The sequence below is a fragment of the Podarcis melisellensis genome (assembly GCF_964234715.1).
Source record: "Podarcis melisellensis genome assembly, chromosome: 17".
Classification (NCBI taxonomy): domain Eukaryota; kingdom Metazoa; phylum Chordata; class Lepidosauria; order Squamata; family Lacertidae; genus Podarcis; species Podarcis melisellensis.
Genome location: NC_138534.1, coordinates 13,166,035 through 13,185,608, shown reverse-complemented (window position 1 = coordinate 13,185,608; position 19,574 = coordinate 13,166,035). Strand labels below are relative to the sequence as shown.

At 45.6% G+C, this 19,574-nt stretch overlaps 1 protein-coding gene across 6 annotated transcripts in view; it reads left to right on the top strand.

Moving 5' to 3' along the window:
- The window catches only part of SMARCA2 (SWI/SNF related BAF chromatin remodeling complex subunit ATPase 2), a 128,355-nt gene that overhangs the window by 37,064 nt on the left and 71,717 nt on the right, over positions 1 to 19,574 (top strand). For 5 of the 6 annotated variants that reach the window (XM_081893720.1, XM_081893722.1, XM_081893719.1 and 2 more), the window contains 8 exons: positions 2,373 to 2,546; positions 4,589 to 4,759; positions 8,451 to 8,504; positions 12,209 to 12,339; positions 12,581 to 12,638; positions 15,753 to 15,853; positions 16,478 to 16,628; positions 18,449 to 18,612. In XM_081893720.1, coding sequence (XP_081749846.1) covers positions 2,373 to 2,546; positions 4,589 to 4,759; positions 8,451 to 8,504; positions 12,209 to 12,339; positions 12,581 to 12,638; positions 15,753 to 15,853; positions 16,478 to 16,628; positions 18,449 to 18,612 — 1,004 coding nt within the window. Of the gene's footprint in view, positions 1 to 2,372; positions 2,547 to 4,588; positions 4,764 to 8,450; positions 8,505 to 12,208; positions 12,340 to 12,580; positions 12,639 to 15,752; positions 15,854 to 16,477; positions 16,629 to 18,448; positions 18,613 to 19,574 lie in introns of all 6 variants that reach the window. The other variant, XM_081893721.1, reaches the window with a different exon arrangement.

The following is a 19,574-nucleotide window of genomic DNA, read 5'->3' as shown; positions in this document are numbered from 1 at the left end:
GCTGGAGTTTCTGGGACAGCTTCAAGGGAAGCCCCGCGTAGACGAATTACAGTAGTCAAGCCTGGAGGTGACCGTCGCATGGGTCACTGTGGCCAGGTCAGGGTGGGAAAGGTAAGGGACCAACTGCTTTATTGTACAAAACTCATGTATACATGTACAAAACTCATGTATATGTACGTTAGTAACAGGTATGCCCAGAGTTGGAAAAGAGGTATCCTGATGGTACACTTCAGGTTATAGACTCCGCTAATCCAGAAATAGTACCTCGGGTTAAGAACTTTGCTTCAGGATAAGAACAGAAATTGTGCTCCGGCGGCGCGGCAGCAGTAGGAACTCCCATTAGCTAAAGTGGTGCTTCAGGTTAAGAACAGTTTCAGCTTAAGAACGGACCTCCGGAACGAGTTAAGTACTTAACCTGAGGTACCACTGTATGTAGCAAGCATGACCACGGATCTGTGATTTGTTCCAAAGGGGATCGGCCTACGGTTGATCTGCGGAGGACCTTGTGGTTTAGGAAGAGACCGCTGCTCGCATGCTCTCATTAATAGGACTTGCAACATGCAGTTTTCCTCTCCTGCTTTTTTAGATACGTTCCATTTTTATTGATGTTTGATGTCTTCCTGCAGAACCGCTAGGAACCTCCAGAGATTATGCCTCTGAGTCAAATAGCACGTGATGCTCAATATTGCATTAGAGAGCATGTTGGGTTGTTGGTTTTTTAATTAGCCGTGGTGGGCTCCCCCCTCGCCCCGGCCCTCAAGATGTTAATGCTCCCTCTGGCATTACAGAAGCTTCTTTCTAAGGCCAATGGCAGTGTAGAAGGGACTTTTATTTGCATCTTGGCTGGGTAGGGAATATTAAACCTTTCTCCGTAGTCCACAGGACAAAAATCACAGCACACACCGCTCACGTTACTAAACAACATGCTTTCTAATGACATATTTAGGACTGGCTCTAAATAGCCTCGCATACTTTGTTTTTAGCTCCATTATTCAGCAGCAAAAGACTGAATGCAAGGAAGCACTCAGTTAGTGGTTTAAATATGCACCACTTCATGATGACGTAACAGCCTGGCTGTTTTCAGAGAGGCAACAGCAGCAAAAACAACCCAGAGGCTGATGGCGCATTGGAGAACCATCACGTCCGTCCACTTGTGGGAGCCAGCGCAAGGGTTCCCAAGGTGGTGCTCTTCCCCTTCGCCTGCCATGGGCCCTGTGGGGTCGGGCGAACCCCCCCAGATCGGCCCAGAGAGAGAAAAGTGGGCATGCAAGTCTAGAATGATACACACATGCAGGAAAAGCAATTGTAAACAAGGGTTCAGATTGCCATGACATACAAAAAGTACAGTTTGTGACAGTTCATTTAAGGCCTGAATGCATGCAAAGTAAGACCAACGGGCGTTCACTACAACAGACACTTACTGTACGTTTCCGAGCACAATTCAAAGTGTTGGTGCTCACCTTGAAAGCCCTACATGGCCTCAGCCCAGTAGACCTGAAGGAGCGTCTCCACCCCCATTGTCCAACCCGGACACTGAGGTCCAGCTCCGAGGGCCTTCTGGCAGCTCCCTCCCTGCAAGAAGCCAGGTTACAGGGAACCAGGCAGAGGGCCTTCTCGGTGGTGGCACCCGCCCTGAGGAACGCCCCCCCCCCCAGCAGATGTCAAGGAAATAAGGAAATATATGACTTTTAGAAGGCATCTGAAGGCAGCCCTGTTTAGAGAAGTTTTTAATATGTGTTGTCGTGTTTTTAGTACAGTCATACCTCAGGTTACAGACGCTTCAGGTTGCGTATTTTCGGGTTGCGGACTGCCAAAACCCCCAAGTACCGGAGCGAGTTACTTCCGGGTTTCGGCGGTCATTCATGCGCAGAAGCATCCCGCATGGATCACGTTCGCAACCCGAGAGTCCATCTTATTTTGTTGGGAGCTACCCAGAGTGGCTGATCCAACCCAGGCAGATGGGTGGGGTATTATTATTATTATTATTATTATTATTATTATTATTATTATTATTATTGGCAAAGGCATAATTTACTTTGTTTATTGACAGTTGGACAGGAAAGCATTGCCCATATTCAAGCCCAAACTAATAGAAATAGTCAAAACTGGTAGGGGCCTGGCTGCTGGGTCGATCAGGAGTGGAGGACCCAAGCGTATCCCTCCTGGCTTAGTTTAAGGGCGACTCTGCAGTTACCTTCCCATCTCAAGGATGAAGGAGGGGCCACAACCTCATCTTCCCAGCTGTGAGTCATAGCACTATATCAGCCAGAGGAAATACATTTAGATCCTTGATGCAGGTTGCGCTTGGAATCTGCGACTGTTGCTACTGGGTCAGCTCCCTGTTTAATTTCCCCCCTTTTTCTTTTTCACAGGAGTATCTCAACAGCATCTTGCAGCACGCTAAGGACTTCAAAGAGTACCACCGGTCCGTGGCTGGGAAAATCCAGAAGCTTTCCAAAGCCGTGGCCACGTGGCACGCCAACACGGAGCGTGAGCAGAAGAAGGAAACGGAGCGGATTGAGAAAGAGCGAATGCGGCGGCTGATGGTGAGGCTCAAGGAGGCCGTTTCCGCAGGTGCGGTAGGGCTTCCCAAACGTGGGTCTCTTCCTGTTCTTGGACTACAGTTCCCATCATCCCTGACCACTGGTCCTGCTAGCTTAAGGGTGATGGGAGTTGTAGGCCAAAAACGTCTGGAAACCCAAGTTTGGGAAACCCTTTTGTTGAAGGAAGGGTACGGCCGATGGGGCTCATCCACCTGGGAAGGGAGGCCATCCAGGAGACGGAAAACTCTGGTCCTAAACCTCTACTGCCTTGTGGGACATCTTCGGGAGAAGAGAAGGCTCAGGAGTAAACCCCGCTACCCAAATCCATAGTGGAGTCCCCAAGATGTTTGGATGGCGCCTTGTCCGCCTCCTTCCGGCAACTCCTTCAGCCAAGCTGGTACCCAACATCTTGTTCTGCTTTCCTTTGGACCCCATCAGCTGAGAGGGGGCAGCCCAGGACCCCCAGACATGCTCCCCAGGCTTGTACCCCAGGGAGGTCACTTAAGTGGTGCAGTGATTTGGTTTCACCCCCGTAGGCGTACTCCATTGTCTTTTGAGAGCCGTAAGCCAACCCAAGGTGAAAATAAGGGAGCTATTTCCATTTGTAAACCTTTTGTTGTCTTTTATGTGCGTCTTAATGGGGTGGTTATGATATTTATGGACTCCCTTTAATATAATGAACCAAACCACTTTCACCTTACCTTGTGGTTTCCAATATTTTAATTGTCCTGCCCCCATTTATAGTTTGACCCCATTACTTATGAGAAACACCAGATGTTCTTTTATATGGTGGTTAATTTTCAAGGAACTATACTTTCTCTGTAGAAGCTTCTACCGCAGCACAGTGATTTCTTCCAAACACTTGTTAACATTCACGGCATCAAGACCATATCATTTTTTCTAACTTTTCGGTTATATTTAAACCACAGTGACACATTACCTTTCAATTATTTCCTGTGGCAGCCCCACCTTGAGAATGATTTCCATGTCAAAGGCAAGAGGCAAGATTTCATCAATAGTTAAGCATCCTCTGAATCATACTGATGTCAGAGGGAGGCGTTTAAGAATGTATTTTTCTGCTAAAACCAATGGGACATAAGAGTGTTTAAATTTGGTGGGACTGAGACCACATTTTCCAACGTCATTCCCTGTAATCCACAAAGTCAGGAGAGTGGAAGTTGTTGAGCTATTACATTCAGCAAATGTAACTCCTGTTTGTTCTCTTGGGTGTTGACCTCAGTTCATCTTGGATTTTAATGCATCACTTTAATGCAGGCTTCCTCAACCTCAGCCCTCCAGACGTTCTTGGCCTACAACTCCCATGATCCATAGCTAGCAGGACCAGTGATCAGGAATGATGGGAATTGTAGTCTCAAAACATCTGGAGGGCCGAGGTTTAGGAAGCCTGCTTTAATGTTTCTCCAAAGTTTCCCCTGATATTTAATTACTGTTTAAGGAATAATAGGGTATAGGTCCCCCTACTATTGCAGCTGGTGCTTTCAGTATCTAGAAATCAGGACTTCAAATCACAGTGGAAAACATCTGGGTGCAAAAGGTGTCAAGATTTTTCTGCAGAATCTCAAAATAATAATATTTTTATAAAAAAATTCTCCAAAAAAATCAACATTCCCGATATTGGCTACCATATACCCAGGTTCCCCCGGACATTTTAGCCAATTTTTGGAAATTCCGCCTGGACACCACTTTCGACGGTGGCATCCTGGACGTATGGCAGCCCTACCATTAGAGTCTATTTTTTAAAACGGTGAACAAAATAGAGGCCCTTTTTTTGGGGTGCTTTAACATATTTGAGGTTTTGACTCAACATCATTTGGGAAGCGGTACGTAGCTAGGATCACTGATACGGCGCAGTTGGCAAATCCTCGTCTCCCCAGCCCTGAAATGACCCCTGGAGCTTTGGAAGTGATGGAACTTGACGCCTGCGCCCAGATCCCGCACAGAAAGTGTCTGCACTTTCTTTGGGTCTGCCGTGAGCGGCTGCTTGGCGACTGAGTCCCTTAATTTGCCTTTCCTTGCGCTGCCAGGCTGAAGATGAGGAAGGCTACCGCAAGCTGATTGATCAGAAGAAGGACCGGCGTCTGGCTTACCTGCTGCAGCAAACGGACGAATATGTGGCCAACCTGACGAATCTGGTTTGGGAGCACAAGCAAGCACAGGCGGCCAAGGAGAAGAAGAAGAGGAGGAGGAGAAAGAAGGCAAGTACCTCTTTCAGCTGTCACTAACAGAGTTTTCTTTTCTTTCTTTTTTTGAAATTGTTTTCACTTGATTTTGCAAATACGAATTCATAACATTCCAAATGCATATCCATATATAGAGATTTCTCTGAATCTCGAGACTTCCCCTCCATGGGTCCTATTGTCAACATCTACAACTCCATATTATTCCATATTTTATATCAATCCATATTGTCCAGAGTATTATAATAATAATAATAATAATTTATTATTTATACCCCACCCATCTGGCTGGATTTCCCCAGCCACTCTGGGCAGCTTCCAACCGAATATGAAAAACACAATACATCATCAAACATTAAAAAACTTCCCTATTACATTACAAGTGAGCTTCAAATCCTGCGCATGTTTCCATCTGCTTACAGTGGTCTCCTAAATAAGTTATAATTTCCCCCCATTCTTTTTTAAAGTTTTTGTCCTCTCGGTTCCTGAGTTTTCCATCCAGCTTTGCCATTTCAGCATAGTCCATCAGTTTAACTTGCCATTCCTCTCTGGTAGGGGCTTCTTTCCATCTCTGGGCTAGTAGCATCTGAGCGGCTGTTGTCCCGTACATTAAAAAGTCTTAGGAATTGGGTACTATCACTAACAGAGTTTACGGTATCTCCCTCCATCCTTTCCTTCCTCCCGCAGTAGAGGAAAGCAGCCCTCTTTGCGAAAGTGCCTCTCAGATCTTAAAAAAGTCTCAGACACGTAATGTCTGCCTTGCATGATGAAGACCTTGCTGGGGGTTGGCAAAGGGGGCAGCCGCTCCTGCCCCCCCCCCCACCACTGTGGGTGGGAAATGCTCCCTAGAGCATGCACCTCCCGCAGCGGCATGGGGGGGGGGGAATTGCGCGCCTCCCAACTAGCTGGCCGGACGTGCGCAGCTCCCCTCCCCCATGCCACTGTCCGTGTATAGGACGACCCCAGTTTTTTTGACATGATTTTTGAGTCAATGAAACCTTGTCGAATACACAGAGAAATATGGTTGTTACCCAAATGTACACATGCCTTGCCAGTTCACTCCCATCGCTACCACTTGGCGCTTGTCTTATCCATCCGTTGTGCTGGCCCCGGGGGTAACCTGAGAAACACAGTCCAGGAGCAGTCCAGAATCTGAAGGTTCCGCTAGGAGCCAGTCCGACAGGGCCAAGGCAGGAACCAGGCAAGGGCAGGGACAGGATCTCAGGCAGGATCTAGCACAAAGCAATGTTGCTCCCACAACCTGAGGCGGGGTCCGGCAGCCTTTTATCTTTGTTGGGGTAACGGCCGGTCCTGATCCCCCGGCGACTCACCTCCCTGTTTCTCCCGGAGGCATGCACTCCTCCTGCGAGTACTCAGGTCTCTCCTTCTCACAGACCTTTGTCTCTGCAGCTCGGGAGACGTCGGTGGGTTACTAGACCCAGAGGCCGCCTCAACCTCCCCTGACCCAACTGGTAGTGGAGCAGCTGTAAGTGATGGCCCAGCTGGAGACAACGAAACTGCAATTAATCCAGAATGTGGCTGCTAGACTGGTGACTGGGAGCAGCCGCCGAGACCATATAACACCGCTCTTGAAAGACCCACATTGGCTTCCACTTTGAGCACAGTTCAAAGTGTTGGTGCTGACCTTGAAAGCCCTAAATGGCTTCGGCCGAGTAGACCTGAAGGAGCGTCTCCACCCCCATTGTCCAACCTGGACACTGAGGTCCAGTGCCGAGGGCCTTCTGGCGGTTCCCTCACTAGGAGAAGCCAAGTTACAGGGAACCAGGCAGAGGGCCTTCTCGTTGCTGGTGCCCGCCCTGTGGAACACCCTCCTACCATATGTCAAAGAGATAAACAACTACAGTGGTACCTCGGGTTACATACGCTTCAGGTTACATACGCTCCAGGTTACAGACCCCGCTAACCCAGAAATAGTACCTCGGGTTAAGAAGTTTGCTTCAGGATGAGAACAGAAATCGTGCTCCGGCAGTGCAGCAGCAGCAGCAGCGGGAGGCCCCATTAGCTAAAGTGGTGCTTCAGGTTAAGAACAGTTTCAGGTTAAGAGCGGACCTCCGGAACGAATTAAGTACTTAACCCGAGGCACCAGACTTTTAGAAGACAAATGAAGACAGCCCTGTTTAGGGAAGCTTTTAATGTTTTATGCATTACGGTATTTTAATATTTTGTTGATAGCTGCCCAGAGTGGCTGGGTATGTATGTATGTATGTATGTATGTATGTATGTATAAATAAATAATTTATTATTATTTTCTAAGGTGTGGTGAGCACTTTGAGTTAGGGTTAGAAGGTTGTAGGAGGAGGGATCCGTGAGGCCACGTGCTGCCAAGCAGACTTCTCAGAATAGTACCAAACTGAGGGTTAAGTCTTGAGATGGGGAATACATGAATCATGATTTCTCGGTTCCATTCAGAGACCATATTCTTAGTCTTCAGAGTGATATTTCACACTGTTTTTGAACGATCCTTCTTAACAACATTCAGCCTTGAGCCAGGCGAATGCAATGTGTTGAATTTTTGTGTGTGTTTCTGATCTTGGAGAAAAGACATTTAAATGGAAATGAAATATCTAGTGCCCTTCCGTTTATAGTCTTCCTCTTCGTTGGGAGTCTGGCCATGGCTCATTTCACAAGTGTCCTAGTTTTGAGCGTGCCGTTTGAAAGAGCATCCTCACGTCTGGCCATTTTTGGGTCCTTTTATTTGGGAGAAGGTGGCCCTTTTTCTATCACAAACCTGGACTTCTCAGCTCCCCGCAGAGGTTTCTGTGTCCTGTATTTAACATTTTGCCCTATGTGTTCTGGGTCCCTTTTGATTCGCTCAGCTCGGGGGCGAAAGAGACTCAGGTCCCTTGCCTTACATAGAAAGGCAAAATACCTTTTTTATGTGAAGTTCTGCCTTAACTTGCAGTTCTCACTGTACAGTGGTACCTCGGGTTAAGTACTTAATTCATTCCGGAGGTCTGTTCTTAACCTGAAACTGTTCTTAACCTGAAGCACCACTTTAATGGGGCCTCCAGCTGCCGCCGCGCCGCCGGTTCTTATCCTGAAGCAAAGTGCTTAACCTGAAGTACTATTTCTGGGTTAGCAGAGTCTGTAACCTGAAGCGTATTTAACCTGAAGCGTATGTAACCCGAGGTACCACTGTATGTGTGTGTCAGCAAGAGAGAGGGAAAGAATGTTCATTGTTTCCCCACGGGACGCGGTTTTTGTTGTTGCCTGATTCTGATCTACTGTCTTTACAAACAATAAATTCAAACTGCTTTTCGGTAATGGATTATATAATTACTTGTTGCTAAGCAGAGCGAGAGGAAGTGAAAGTGGGAAAGGAGGGGAAACGAGAGCTGCTTCCCTTTGCATCTTATTTTATACCTGGCAGTTAAGAAGAGCCCATCTCTTTAAAAATGGCTTTGTTTCCATTCCTAAGGTGAGTCAGAGAGACCATCCTCTTCTGCTTTAGGGAAAGGGCCACGTACAGACAGAATGCAGTTCGAAGGCTACAGATTGTCACAATAATTCAATTGGAAGTTTGGGATATATGAGGCATCCCTTTTCCCTGAAGGCTTTCCTCACTCCCCGTGGAATATTGAAATGCATGCAATATTATTTTAGCCCATTTTCCCGGAGTGTGGCCTGCAACCGTATCCCGGTTTTCTTAGCTGAAACGTAACTTCTTGCCGGTGTTCTTTGGTTTCAGAAAGCAGAAGACAGTACAGAAGGCATGGGATCTGGACTTGGTCCTGATGGAGAGGTAAGGAGTCCAGAAGGCGTTTCAATATATTGCCCTCCGTTTGTGATAAGCAAAATGCCGCAGTTGCTTGCCCAATGTGCCAAGGGACTTCAGAGAGCAGGGCCAAGACACAGAGGCAGGGTTCTTTCACTTAGTATGGTTTGCCCATGAAAACCACGTCAGTCTGACCTATAACAACATTGCAAATAAACAAGGATTTTAGGCTTTTACACAAGAGCAGCAAGGTGACTTTTACAGGTTATTTATTATTACTTTTATTACTAGTATTATTAATTAATTAAAATTTGTATACCATCCTATGCCAGCAGGTCTTAGGGCGGTTCACAGGATAAAACCACAATATAAAACACGAAATGCATAATAAAAACAAAAGTGTGAGCCCCTCAAGCCCACCCACCCCCCATTTTAAGGGGGCATTGGATGTCAGTCAGCCCAAGGCCTGGTTAAAGAGGAACGTTTTCGCCTGGCGCCTGAAGGTGTACAATGAAGGTATCCGCCGGACCTCCCTGGGGAGAGCAATTTCACAAGTGGGGGGCCACTACAGAAAAGGCCCTGTTGTGTTGCCACTTTCCAGGCCTCTTGTGGCTTGGATTCCAAGTTGCCCTTTGATCAAAAGGAAACTCCTGCTGACAGAAATGGGTGGGTGTGATTCTTACGCTGTTCCAAAAGATCTCCCCATACTTTTATTGGGGGGGGGTTGCTGGGGGGGGGCGCAAACCACCGCCTCCCTATCATCTGCAAGGATGCTCTGCAATCAGAGTTCTGTTCTCAGGATCTATTTATGTTTTTAAATCAGCTTTGTCCATAAGCCCACAAAAGTTACTCGCGAGGAGGAAATTCAGAGTGTGGCTTTCCTCGCCTGCCAGCCGGCTCACTCGCCAGCATGCCAGGCTATTCATTTGCCTGTGTGCCATTTAAATTGTATCTCTCCAGCACCACTGGTCCCGTGGAAAATGGCTTGAACATAAAGAATTAGAACATAAATGATGCAGAGGCTGGTGATGAATTAAAACTATCTCCTGCTGCGTGAAATATCTCCATAATTTGCCATAGCAACACGTTGATTGTAAACGACTGGTTTCCATGTCAGACTACCATCTCACATAGAACTAGTAAGAAATAAAATATTTCACATTGCTTTTTTGGAATTAAGTAATTTGAAGGCGCCCATTCTATAGCTGGGAAACATGTTTCATATTAACTTCCATGTGGTTGGCATTGCTTAAACAATGCACTCTAGAGTCAATTGTACGATATTTTTGTTTCGTTACGGGAATTTATTTTAGCTTATACCCCCTTAAGTACCCTAGCTAATCAAGCAAACAGGCATCAGTGGTTTTAAAGTTTGCTGTGTTTTCTGGCATGCAGAAAGATGTGTAGCAAATTGGTTTAATGGAAGACACTGCCCAACACTTCTAATTGAAGTTTTTAATGAGTGCCCTTGCCGTTAATGAGCTATCTCACTAATGAGCCTGCTGCAGTGCCCTATAAATGACTTCCGGAAGCTTCTGTCTGTGTGTCTGTTAGTATCTTTTACTGGAGACGTGACAGATATTATTATTTTTTGTTAGTGTAAAAGAAATAGGGGAGGCATAAGGCATGAGATTTCTAATCTAAAACCTCATATCCGATCATTAAGAAAGAATAATACTGACAGTGCAATCATATAATATCTACTCGGAGGAAGTTCCACTGATCTGTATGATTGCAGCCTTAAAATCCATCATATTTATAATAATTTTCTTTATAAATAGTAAGAAGGGAGCAGAAATTAAAATGATCCATTTGGAGAAGCTGATGAATTCTTGTGGCTTCACACCATATTTCTTCTAATGTCTTTAATGGTGCTTATATTCATAATCTGCATGTGAATAGTTTGGTTTGATGCTAACTGTCAAGCATATTTGAAGTCAAATAATAATTTGCACTGAGAGTAAACTTTGTAGGTAGGGTTCTTTTTTTCGGGTAAAAGAAATCTCTTTCTGTGTTCTTGTTTGCACATCGTATTAAACCATACCTAGTTTCAAACAAACCATGGTTTAACGGGAAAGAGGAGACTGTTGTGGGTGACACAGCTCAGAGACAGTTTTCGTGGCGGTTCTCTCCTTCCAACTGCTGTGCTGCAGACGTAACAAGCCAGAGGCTTGTAGTTTGTTTCCTCCCAATAAGCCATGAGTTGCAACCAAGGTTTATTCTGATCACACTTCGGAGGAAACAAAACGAGCAAGATACTAGCTTGTTTTATTCGTGCTGTGGCAGAAGAGGACGGAGATCGTTGCTATGTTTTTTGAGCGACATGCTCCAGAACACAGTTCATACTAAACTATACACGGTTTAAAAAACTGATTTAATGTGACATGAACTTGGCCAGTGCGTGGCTTAGCATTGCAGAACAATGCGCTCTGTGCCGCCTATTTTCTCTCAGCTGCAGTCTCGTTGTGACCCAAATTATGGGAGTTGGGTGGAAGAGCCAGGCTTTGGGTAGGGAGAACTGCGCCCAAAGTCTCTTCCAACTACAGTCGTACCTTGGAAGTCAAACGGAATCCGTTCTGGAAGTCTGTTTGACTTCCAAAATGTTCGGAAACGAAAGCGCGGCTTCTGATTGGCTGCAGGAAGCTCCTGCAGCCAATCAGAAGCTCCATCGGGCATTTGGGTTCCAAAAATAGTTCGCAAACCGGAACACTAACTTCCAGGTTTGTGGCATTCGGGAGCCAAAACGTCCGAGAACTAAGCTGTTTGAAGATCAAGGTACGACTGTATATGACTCTGATGGGCCTAGGGCCGTATTTAGGTTTGATGAGGCCCTCAGCTCCTGAAGGTAACAGGGCCCTTTCTATGTCCAGCTGTCCTTTGTCAACAACAAATGGTCACTGATTTTTGTGTTGGATATATGCTATAATGGTAATTTATGGACCTCATGGGTATCTCAAGCCATTTGCCCATGTTGCCATGCACCAGTCCATGCAAAATGTAGGCAAATGTAGGAGCAAACCAGGGATATTTGAGGGAGCAGGCTAGCAGGCGGGGCCCATGACTTACATCATAGGAGCCTACACAACACAAAACACAGTTGCTGTATGTAGGTTTCATTTGTTTTTTATCTTATATTTTGGAAATGTACATCCGGTCTTTTTTTCCTTTAATTTTTCTTTGGGGGGGGCCCAAGAGAGTTTGGCCCTAAACTAGAGCTTGTTTAGCTTATACGTAAACCCGACTCTGGGATTGTGGTGCTCATCTCGCTTTATTGGCTGAGGGAGCTGGCGTACAACTTCCGGGTCAGGTGGCCAGCATGACTAAGCCGCTTCTGGCGAACCAGAGCAGCGCACGGAAATGCTGTTTACCTTACCGCCAGAGCAGTACCTATTTATCTACTTGCACTTTGGCGTGCTTTCGAACTGCTGGGTTGGCAGGAGCAGGGACCGAGCAACGGGAGCTCACTCTGTCGCGGGGATTCGAACCGCTAACCTTCCGATCAGGAAGTCCTAGGCTCTGTGGTTTAACCGACAGCGCCACCCGGTCAGGGGTCCCTTTACCTTTTTTAATCCGGCACCAGATTGGAGCACCTAGTTGGCTTGGATTTCTGTTCAAGTGACAGCCACGTAGCTTGCAACTTTGGACTTGCCGTGACTAAGTTTGCCATTCCTCTCACAAAGAGAGAAGCTTCCTTCCCTGCCTTAAACTTGACGTTTGTCCTTCAATTCCAGCCCATTGATGAGAGCAGTCAGATGAGTGATCTCCCAGTCAAGGTAACTCACACTGAAACAGGCAAAGTTCTCCTTGGACCCGAGGCTCCTAAAGCAAGTCAGTTGGATGCTTGGTTAGAAATGAACCCTGGGTAAGTAATTCTGCGTACCCCCAAACCCACTTGCCTTGCCTTTAATTGTACCGCATTGCACTGCACTGCATAACCTTGATTGATTTTGTGCTGCCTTTGCGGGCAAAAACTTGCTCGGAAGCGGCTTGTATCAAAATCATAGTATATCCTCTGCCTTTGAAATATTTTCTGATCTGTATTCTGTAAAGCTTTCTGATACACACATTTATTATTTACTCCTCTGCCTGTTTCTTCCCCGCAGGTATGAAGTTGCACCCAGGTCAGACAGCGAAGAAAGTGGTTCTGAGTTTGAGGAAGATGTAAGTGACTGCTTCCTCTTGATACATGTATTTATCCAAAATATTATTTAATGCAAGGATGCCCAAACTTTTATCAAAGAGGGCCAGATTGATGAAGTGAACATGCATGAGGGCTGACCAAAGCTTTATTTAGGATTGAAGATGTTGAGCTTTTTTTACAATTCTACCCCAAAGTTGTTCAGCTTTTTCTAGGATTTTACCCCAGGACATATACTGCCACAGGGGCCAGAATAAATCGACCGGCGGGCCAGATTAGGCCCCCGAAACAGACTTTGGACATGTCTGATTTAATGTAATTTCCATTCTAGGGACCAGAGAGTCAGATTAAGCATATAGGAAGCTCACTCTGTCCATTAAAATACCGTATTTTTTGCTCTATAAGACGCACCAGACCACAAGAAGCACCTAGTTTTTGGAGGAGGAAAACAAGAAAAAAATATTCTGAATCTCAGAAGCTACAACAGCAAGAGGGATCGCTGCACAGTGAAAGCACCAATCCCTCTTGCTGTTCTGGCTTCTGGGATAGCTGCGCAGCCTGCATTTGCTCCATAAGACGCACACACATTTCCCCTTACTTTTTAGGAGGAAAAAGTGAGTCTTATAGAGCAAAAAATACGGTAATTATTGCTATAACACTGCCAGATAAATAAGGGGAAAGTAACCTCCTTAGAATAGATTTCAGTGTTTTTTAGACCCTCCTCTCGCGCCTTGCACTGTTAACTGGTAATGAGCTATTTGTGTGGCTTTTCTTGTCTAAACAAGAAGCTTCAATATGATGGGAGGGAAATTGCAATGCTATAATCCAATTAATTAACAGAGAAGATAGATTAGATGATAATGCGTCTTTAGGCCATGAAGGAATGCAGATTTCGTTTTGATTTCCAGTGACCGTGAATCGCTATAAACAGTGGCCTTTGTTTTTCGTGAGATTGCTCTCCAAGAAAGCAGATACAGGTTGTTAGTCCTTGGCATAGTTAAAGTGTCCTGTCTGCTTGCATCAACGTTACCTGCATACAAGACAACTTAAATTTCTCTGGAAAGTGTTATCTTTTTAATCAGTCCCTCATTAAAATACAGTAATGCACCAGGGAGTGGGGAGAGAGAAATCTGAAATGCAGCTGTTGGTATATTTTGCCACTTTAGCAATCAAGCGGGGATTCAGTAATATGCAAAATGGTGTTTAAAAGCACTGTAAGTAGAGCCTTGGAAAATGTGCGCAGTTGAAGAACAGCAGGAAAAACTGAATATGCTTTGATTTCTCTCTAGCCTTTAGAATGCGGCACTTTTGGGTAAGAAAAAGTAAAAGGGAGTCTCTTAAATAAATAGGGCCTGTTCTGCCAAGGTTGCCTCTTCCTTCTTTGGCTTGGCACCCAGAGCTCACCTAAGGGGCCCCCACCTGGTTCCTGCTGATTCCGGGAGCAGAGGTCCAGCCACCCAGCTTTGGAAATACAGTGGTCCCTTGGTTGTCAAACTTAGTCTGTTCCAGAAGTCCATTCCAAAAGCAAAGCATTCCAAGACCAAGGCGCATTTTCCCATAGAAAGTAATGCAAAGTGGATTAATCCGTTCCAGACTTTTAAAAATGACCCCTAAAACAGCAATTAAACATGATTTTTTTCTATCTAATGAGACCATTGATCCATAAAACGAAAACAATAATCAAGGTAAGGTAAAGGGACCCCTGACCATTAGGTCCAGTCATGGCCAACTCTGGGGTTGCGGCGCTCATCTCGCTTTATTGGCCGAGGGAGCCGGCGTACAGCTTCTGGGTCATGTGGCCAGCATGACTAAGCTGCTTCTGGCGAACCAGAGCAGCACACGGAAATGCCGTTTACCTTCCCACTGGAGTGGTACCTATTTATCTACTTGCACTTTTGACGTGCTTTCGAACTGCTAGGTGGGCAGGGGCAGGGACTGAGCAACGGGAGCTCACCCCGTCGCGGGGATTCGAACAGCCGACCTTCTGATCGGCAAGCCCTAGGCTCTGTGGTTTAACCCACAGCACCACCCGCGTACCAATTATCAAGGTACTGTACTATAAAATAAATAAGACAGTATTGTAGATGATAAAAATAAAAATTACTAGTTTTTTCTTACCTGCCCTGTTGATAGTCATTGTTTGGATGGGGGGCTTTTATCCATTTCCTCAGTCACATAGTTGGTCAATCAGTAGCTGAACTGGGTTCCTCACAGACACGAAAGCCAATGAACCGAAAAAGCCTCAAAAACAAAAATGCAAAATAAATAGCAAAAACTAAAGCGCCAAACTTAATCCGTTCCAGAAGTCCGTTTGACTTCTGAAATGTTCAAATACTGAGGCGCAGCTTCTGATTGGTGCAGGCACCCCAGAACAATTACCAACAGGCTCATAGGACATTTGGCTTCCTAAAAACGTTTGAAAACCGGAACACTTACTTACAGGTTTTTGGCGTTTGGGAATCAAGGTATGTGGCAGCCTTTCACCTTGGCCACATAACTGCTTATGGTAAAAACTGAGCCATGATAACCATTGTGCAGCTTAATTGCTTACCTATGAAATCCTTGAACACCCAGGGAAGGAACAGTAAAAAGGCAGAAATCAGACGAACAGTCCTTAGCATCTGAATACACTAAGAGGTGCCTTTCTTTAAAACAGTGGAAAACGTTGCCTTGTGGAACAAAGCATTCTGAATAATTTCTGATTTTGAAAATGCTAAGCAGCGGTTCATATAAGAAGGCCCAGCGACATTTAAAGCTTCACTTCTTCTTCTTAAATGATGGCCATCCTGCTATCACAGAACTCTAAATTTCATGTGACGCACCATGAGGTGGAACTCTGAAACGGAGTTCGGGTTTGTAAAGGCAGGAAGAGTGGGGTGGGGGGGAGCAATGAAGATTGTAAATCTGGAAATACTTTACAAAATTGTAAAGCAAAATATCTATCAAAACCACGCTAAAACCTTATTACTGTGACAGTGGGTAAACGTTAGCTGGGCTTTCTGTTGGGAAGGAGCCTTTGCGTTCAGTAAAACAAAAACCAAGAGATGTGAAAATGGGGGAACTTTGCACTTAGAAGGTTCCGAGTGGCGGCAGGGTTTTTGCGCAAGTTTGACAGCTGGGCTGCCTGTTTTCTGCAGGAAGATGATGAGGATTCAAGTAGGCAAGAAACAGACGAAAAGAGGCACCTGGATCCAAACAGCGAAGACGTTCCAGAAAGAGACGCTAAGAAGATAATTGAGTGAGTCATTTGGGAAGCAAACCCTTTTGGGCACGGCTAGTTCTTTCTTTCTTTCTTTTAAAATAATTTTTAATTTTTATTGAATTTTACAATTTTATATTCCACACAATCATCACTATCGCAAAAAACATGTATAAATCCCAACTCCCTCCCCTGATTTCCCTCAACTTCCCCTTCTGGTTCTTTAAATATTTGTTTCTCCTGCCTGTTTTATTCTACCTTACCTTTGCAATCTTTTACCTAAATGTCATTGCATTCATTTTCCAGTTAGCTTTGCTGAAGTGGCGAAGCTAACTGGAAAATGAAGAGGCAAGGACAATAGAGACCTTAAAAATGATGGGGGAACTGTTTATGCTGTATTTACAGAAGTATTGCAAAGGAGTGGACTCACTAGGAGGGTTTTGTAAGCACTTCCAATTAAGAAAATGAACATGAAAGATAAGAGACAACAACTGGGAAAATAATAAAATGCAAGATATGATTTGGGGGAAATGGTACAAAAATGATAAGAGCGCAATAACATTTGGGCACGGCTAGTACTGCGTCCTTGTGCAAGAGCTAAAAAATCTTGAAGGAATTGTGCAGCGTAAATAAAGTTCTTCCCTTTCTCTCTTCCCTTTGCAGGACGGCCAAACAAGATGTGGACGATGAGTATAGCATGCACGAATACAGCGCAGGAGAGTCCCAGTCGTACTACACTGTGGCGCACGCGATAGCCGAGAGGGTGGAGAAGCAGTCTTCCCTCCTGATTAATGGCACATTGAAACATTACCAGGTATGCACCCCTGGGGGAGATGATGATGATGATGATGATAAATTATTATTTATACCCCTCCCATCTGGCTGGGTTTCCCCAGCCACTCTGGACGGCTTCCAACAAAATATTAAAAACACGATAAAGCATTAAAAACTTCCCTATACAGGGCTGCCTTCAGATGTCTTCTAAAAGTCAGGTAGTTGTTTATTTCCTTGACATCTGATGGAAGGGCGTTCCACAGGGCAGATGCCACCACCGAGAAGGTCCTCTGTCTGCATTCCCTGTAACTTGGCTTCGCGCAGTGAGGGAATCACCAGAAGGCCATCGGAGCTGGACCTCAGTGTCCGGCCAGAACGATGGGAGTGGAGACGGCTCCTTCAGGTATACTGGGCCGAGGCCATTTAGGGCTTTAAAGGTCAGCACCAACACTTTGAATTATGCTCGGAAACGTCCTGGGAGCCAATGTAGGTCTTTCAAGACCGGTGTTATGTGGTCCCGGCGGCCACTCCCCAGCCACTCTGTGCAACAAAAGAAAACACAATACGATCTTAAAAAGATCCCTGTACAGAACTACCTTCGAATGTCTTTTATAAGTCTTATTTCCTTGACAACTGATCGGAGGGTTTTCTACAGGGTGTGCACGACTACCCTGCATGAATACTCCTTCCTTTTTCATCATTAACTGTGGTTTTAATATTGCATCAGCACTCCTATGAATCATGGCTAATGCTAATCGGTTTCCCTCTTAACCATGGTTTGTAGGCCCTCTTCACTTCCGGTTTCGAACTTGGTTCACATAGGCACCCTGGTTAGCACAATCCATGGTTAACAATCTAACCATGCTAACCTTCAAACCATGGTTTTGTGGGCAACATTAGCTACAGCTGGCCAATCGGACACCACAGAAGACTGTGGTTGCATCAGCCTGGCAGTGGAGGACAGTGTGTGCAAGTTTCCAGTCCTACAAACCATGGTTTGAAGTATCATTTGAATTGAGTCTAAAACATGGGAAGGAGCACACGTGTCCAAGACTGCCTTCCACTTTGCAAACCATGGTTACATCTTCACTGGACTTTACTTTTTTAATCTCCTCAGTTTCTCGTAAAGGTAAAGGGACCCCTCACCATTAGGTTCAGTCGTGACCGACTCTCGGGTTGCAGCGCTCATCTTGCTTTACTGTCCGAGGGAGCTGGCGTACAGCTTCCGGGTCTTGTGGCCAGCATGACTAAGCCGCTTCTGGCGAGCCAGAGCAGCACACGGAAACACTGTTTACCTTCCTGCCGGAGCAGTACCTATTTATCTACTTGCACTTTGACGTGCTTTCGAACTGCTAGGTTGGCAGGAGGAGGGACCGAGCAACAGGAGCTCACCCCGTCGCGGGGATTCAAACCGCCGACCTTCTAATCGGCAAGTCCTAGGCTCTGTGGTTTAACCCACAGCGCCACCTGCATCCCTTGATTAAACTCCTGATTAAAACTTAGCAGCTTTAGGAGGTGAGATTTTTTCATCATAATGCACCAATATTGAATTGATTCTGCACTCTTTATAATTTATTCCAAAAGAAGAGTCAGGGTTGTTGGTTGCCACCTGCAAGTTGGAGAACAGAGATTGTTCTAAAAGTAAATCAAGAATGTATGACCCTGGAAATAGACATTCAAGACACATGGGGACAGTTAAGAGCCTGCAGTGTGTTGCAGTGTGAGCGGCATTCAGAGCTGCAGGGCATCATGCTCAGGTTGTAATATCTGCGGTTTATTTTTCGTGACAGCCGAGGCACGAGATCAAAACTTTGCTGTGCGCAGACTCCGGTTAATTGAGGCGATTCTCCTGCATTTCAGATCCAGGGCCTGGAGTGGATGGTTTCTCTGTACAATAACAATCTGAATGGGATTTTGGCTGACGAAATGGGCCTTGGGAAGACTATACAGACCATTGCCCTCATCACTTACCTGATGGACCACAAACGGCTCAATGGCCCCTATCTCATCATCGTTCCCCTCTCGTAAGTAGATGAACTCCTCCTAATGATATTTTTCTACGCCGTGCAGATTGGCTCATTAACAACATGGACTTTATATGAGCACGCGCTTAGCAGTTAGACTAGGCATGCAGGAGGCTGTGCTGAGGGGGGTCTCTGGGCTCCCTCTCTGATTGTCTTCCCTTCTTCTCACATGTCATTGGGGACCAGATGGCTGATAAAAAGCATTTAGCATTATTGTGCTTTTTAGTCATTACAGCTTCTCCCTCCTGTGAGTCACAAGGGGGGAGCGAGAGAAATGCATGTGTTTCCTATTTTATGCGACATCCTTTTCCCTTCGTTTTTAAAGAATTTTATCACAGCTGCTAGATCTTTAAAGGGGGTGCTCTCAACTGGCACCCTTTGCGGCATTGCAGCACCCTTGGTTCATAATACAGTGGTACCTCGGGTTAAGTACTTAATTCGTTCCGGAGGTCCGTTCTTAACCTGAAACTGTTCGTAACCTGAAGCACCACTTTAGCTAATGGGGCCTCCTGCTGCTGCCGCTCTGCCGGAGCTTGATTTCTGTTCTTATCCTGAAGCAAAGTTCTTAACCTGAAGCACTATTTCTGGGTTAGCGGAGTCTGTAACCTGAAGCGTATGTAACCCAAGATACCACTGTAGTCTTCCTTTTCCTCCTTTTGGTGTCAGTACCTCCTAGCTGTGAATATTTTCACTCAGTGACTCACCAGCCACCTTTGCAGCCGCCCCAGGCTCTGTGTAACATTAGATTTGAAACAAACACAAAATTAACATCTCAGGGCCCAGATCCCCAGGAGGGAATTCTATTTTTTGGAAACATTGAACTTTGGGGCTGGAAAAACACCCATATTGGTCTTACTAAGGTAGTGGTTTTAGTGAAAGCCAGTCGGATGCATTATAAAGCGATCACACCACCGAGTCAGACCTACCTTTGCGCAGGTGTGTCTGGGCTTGAGGAGCATCTG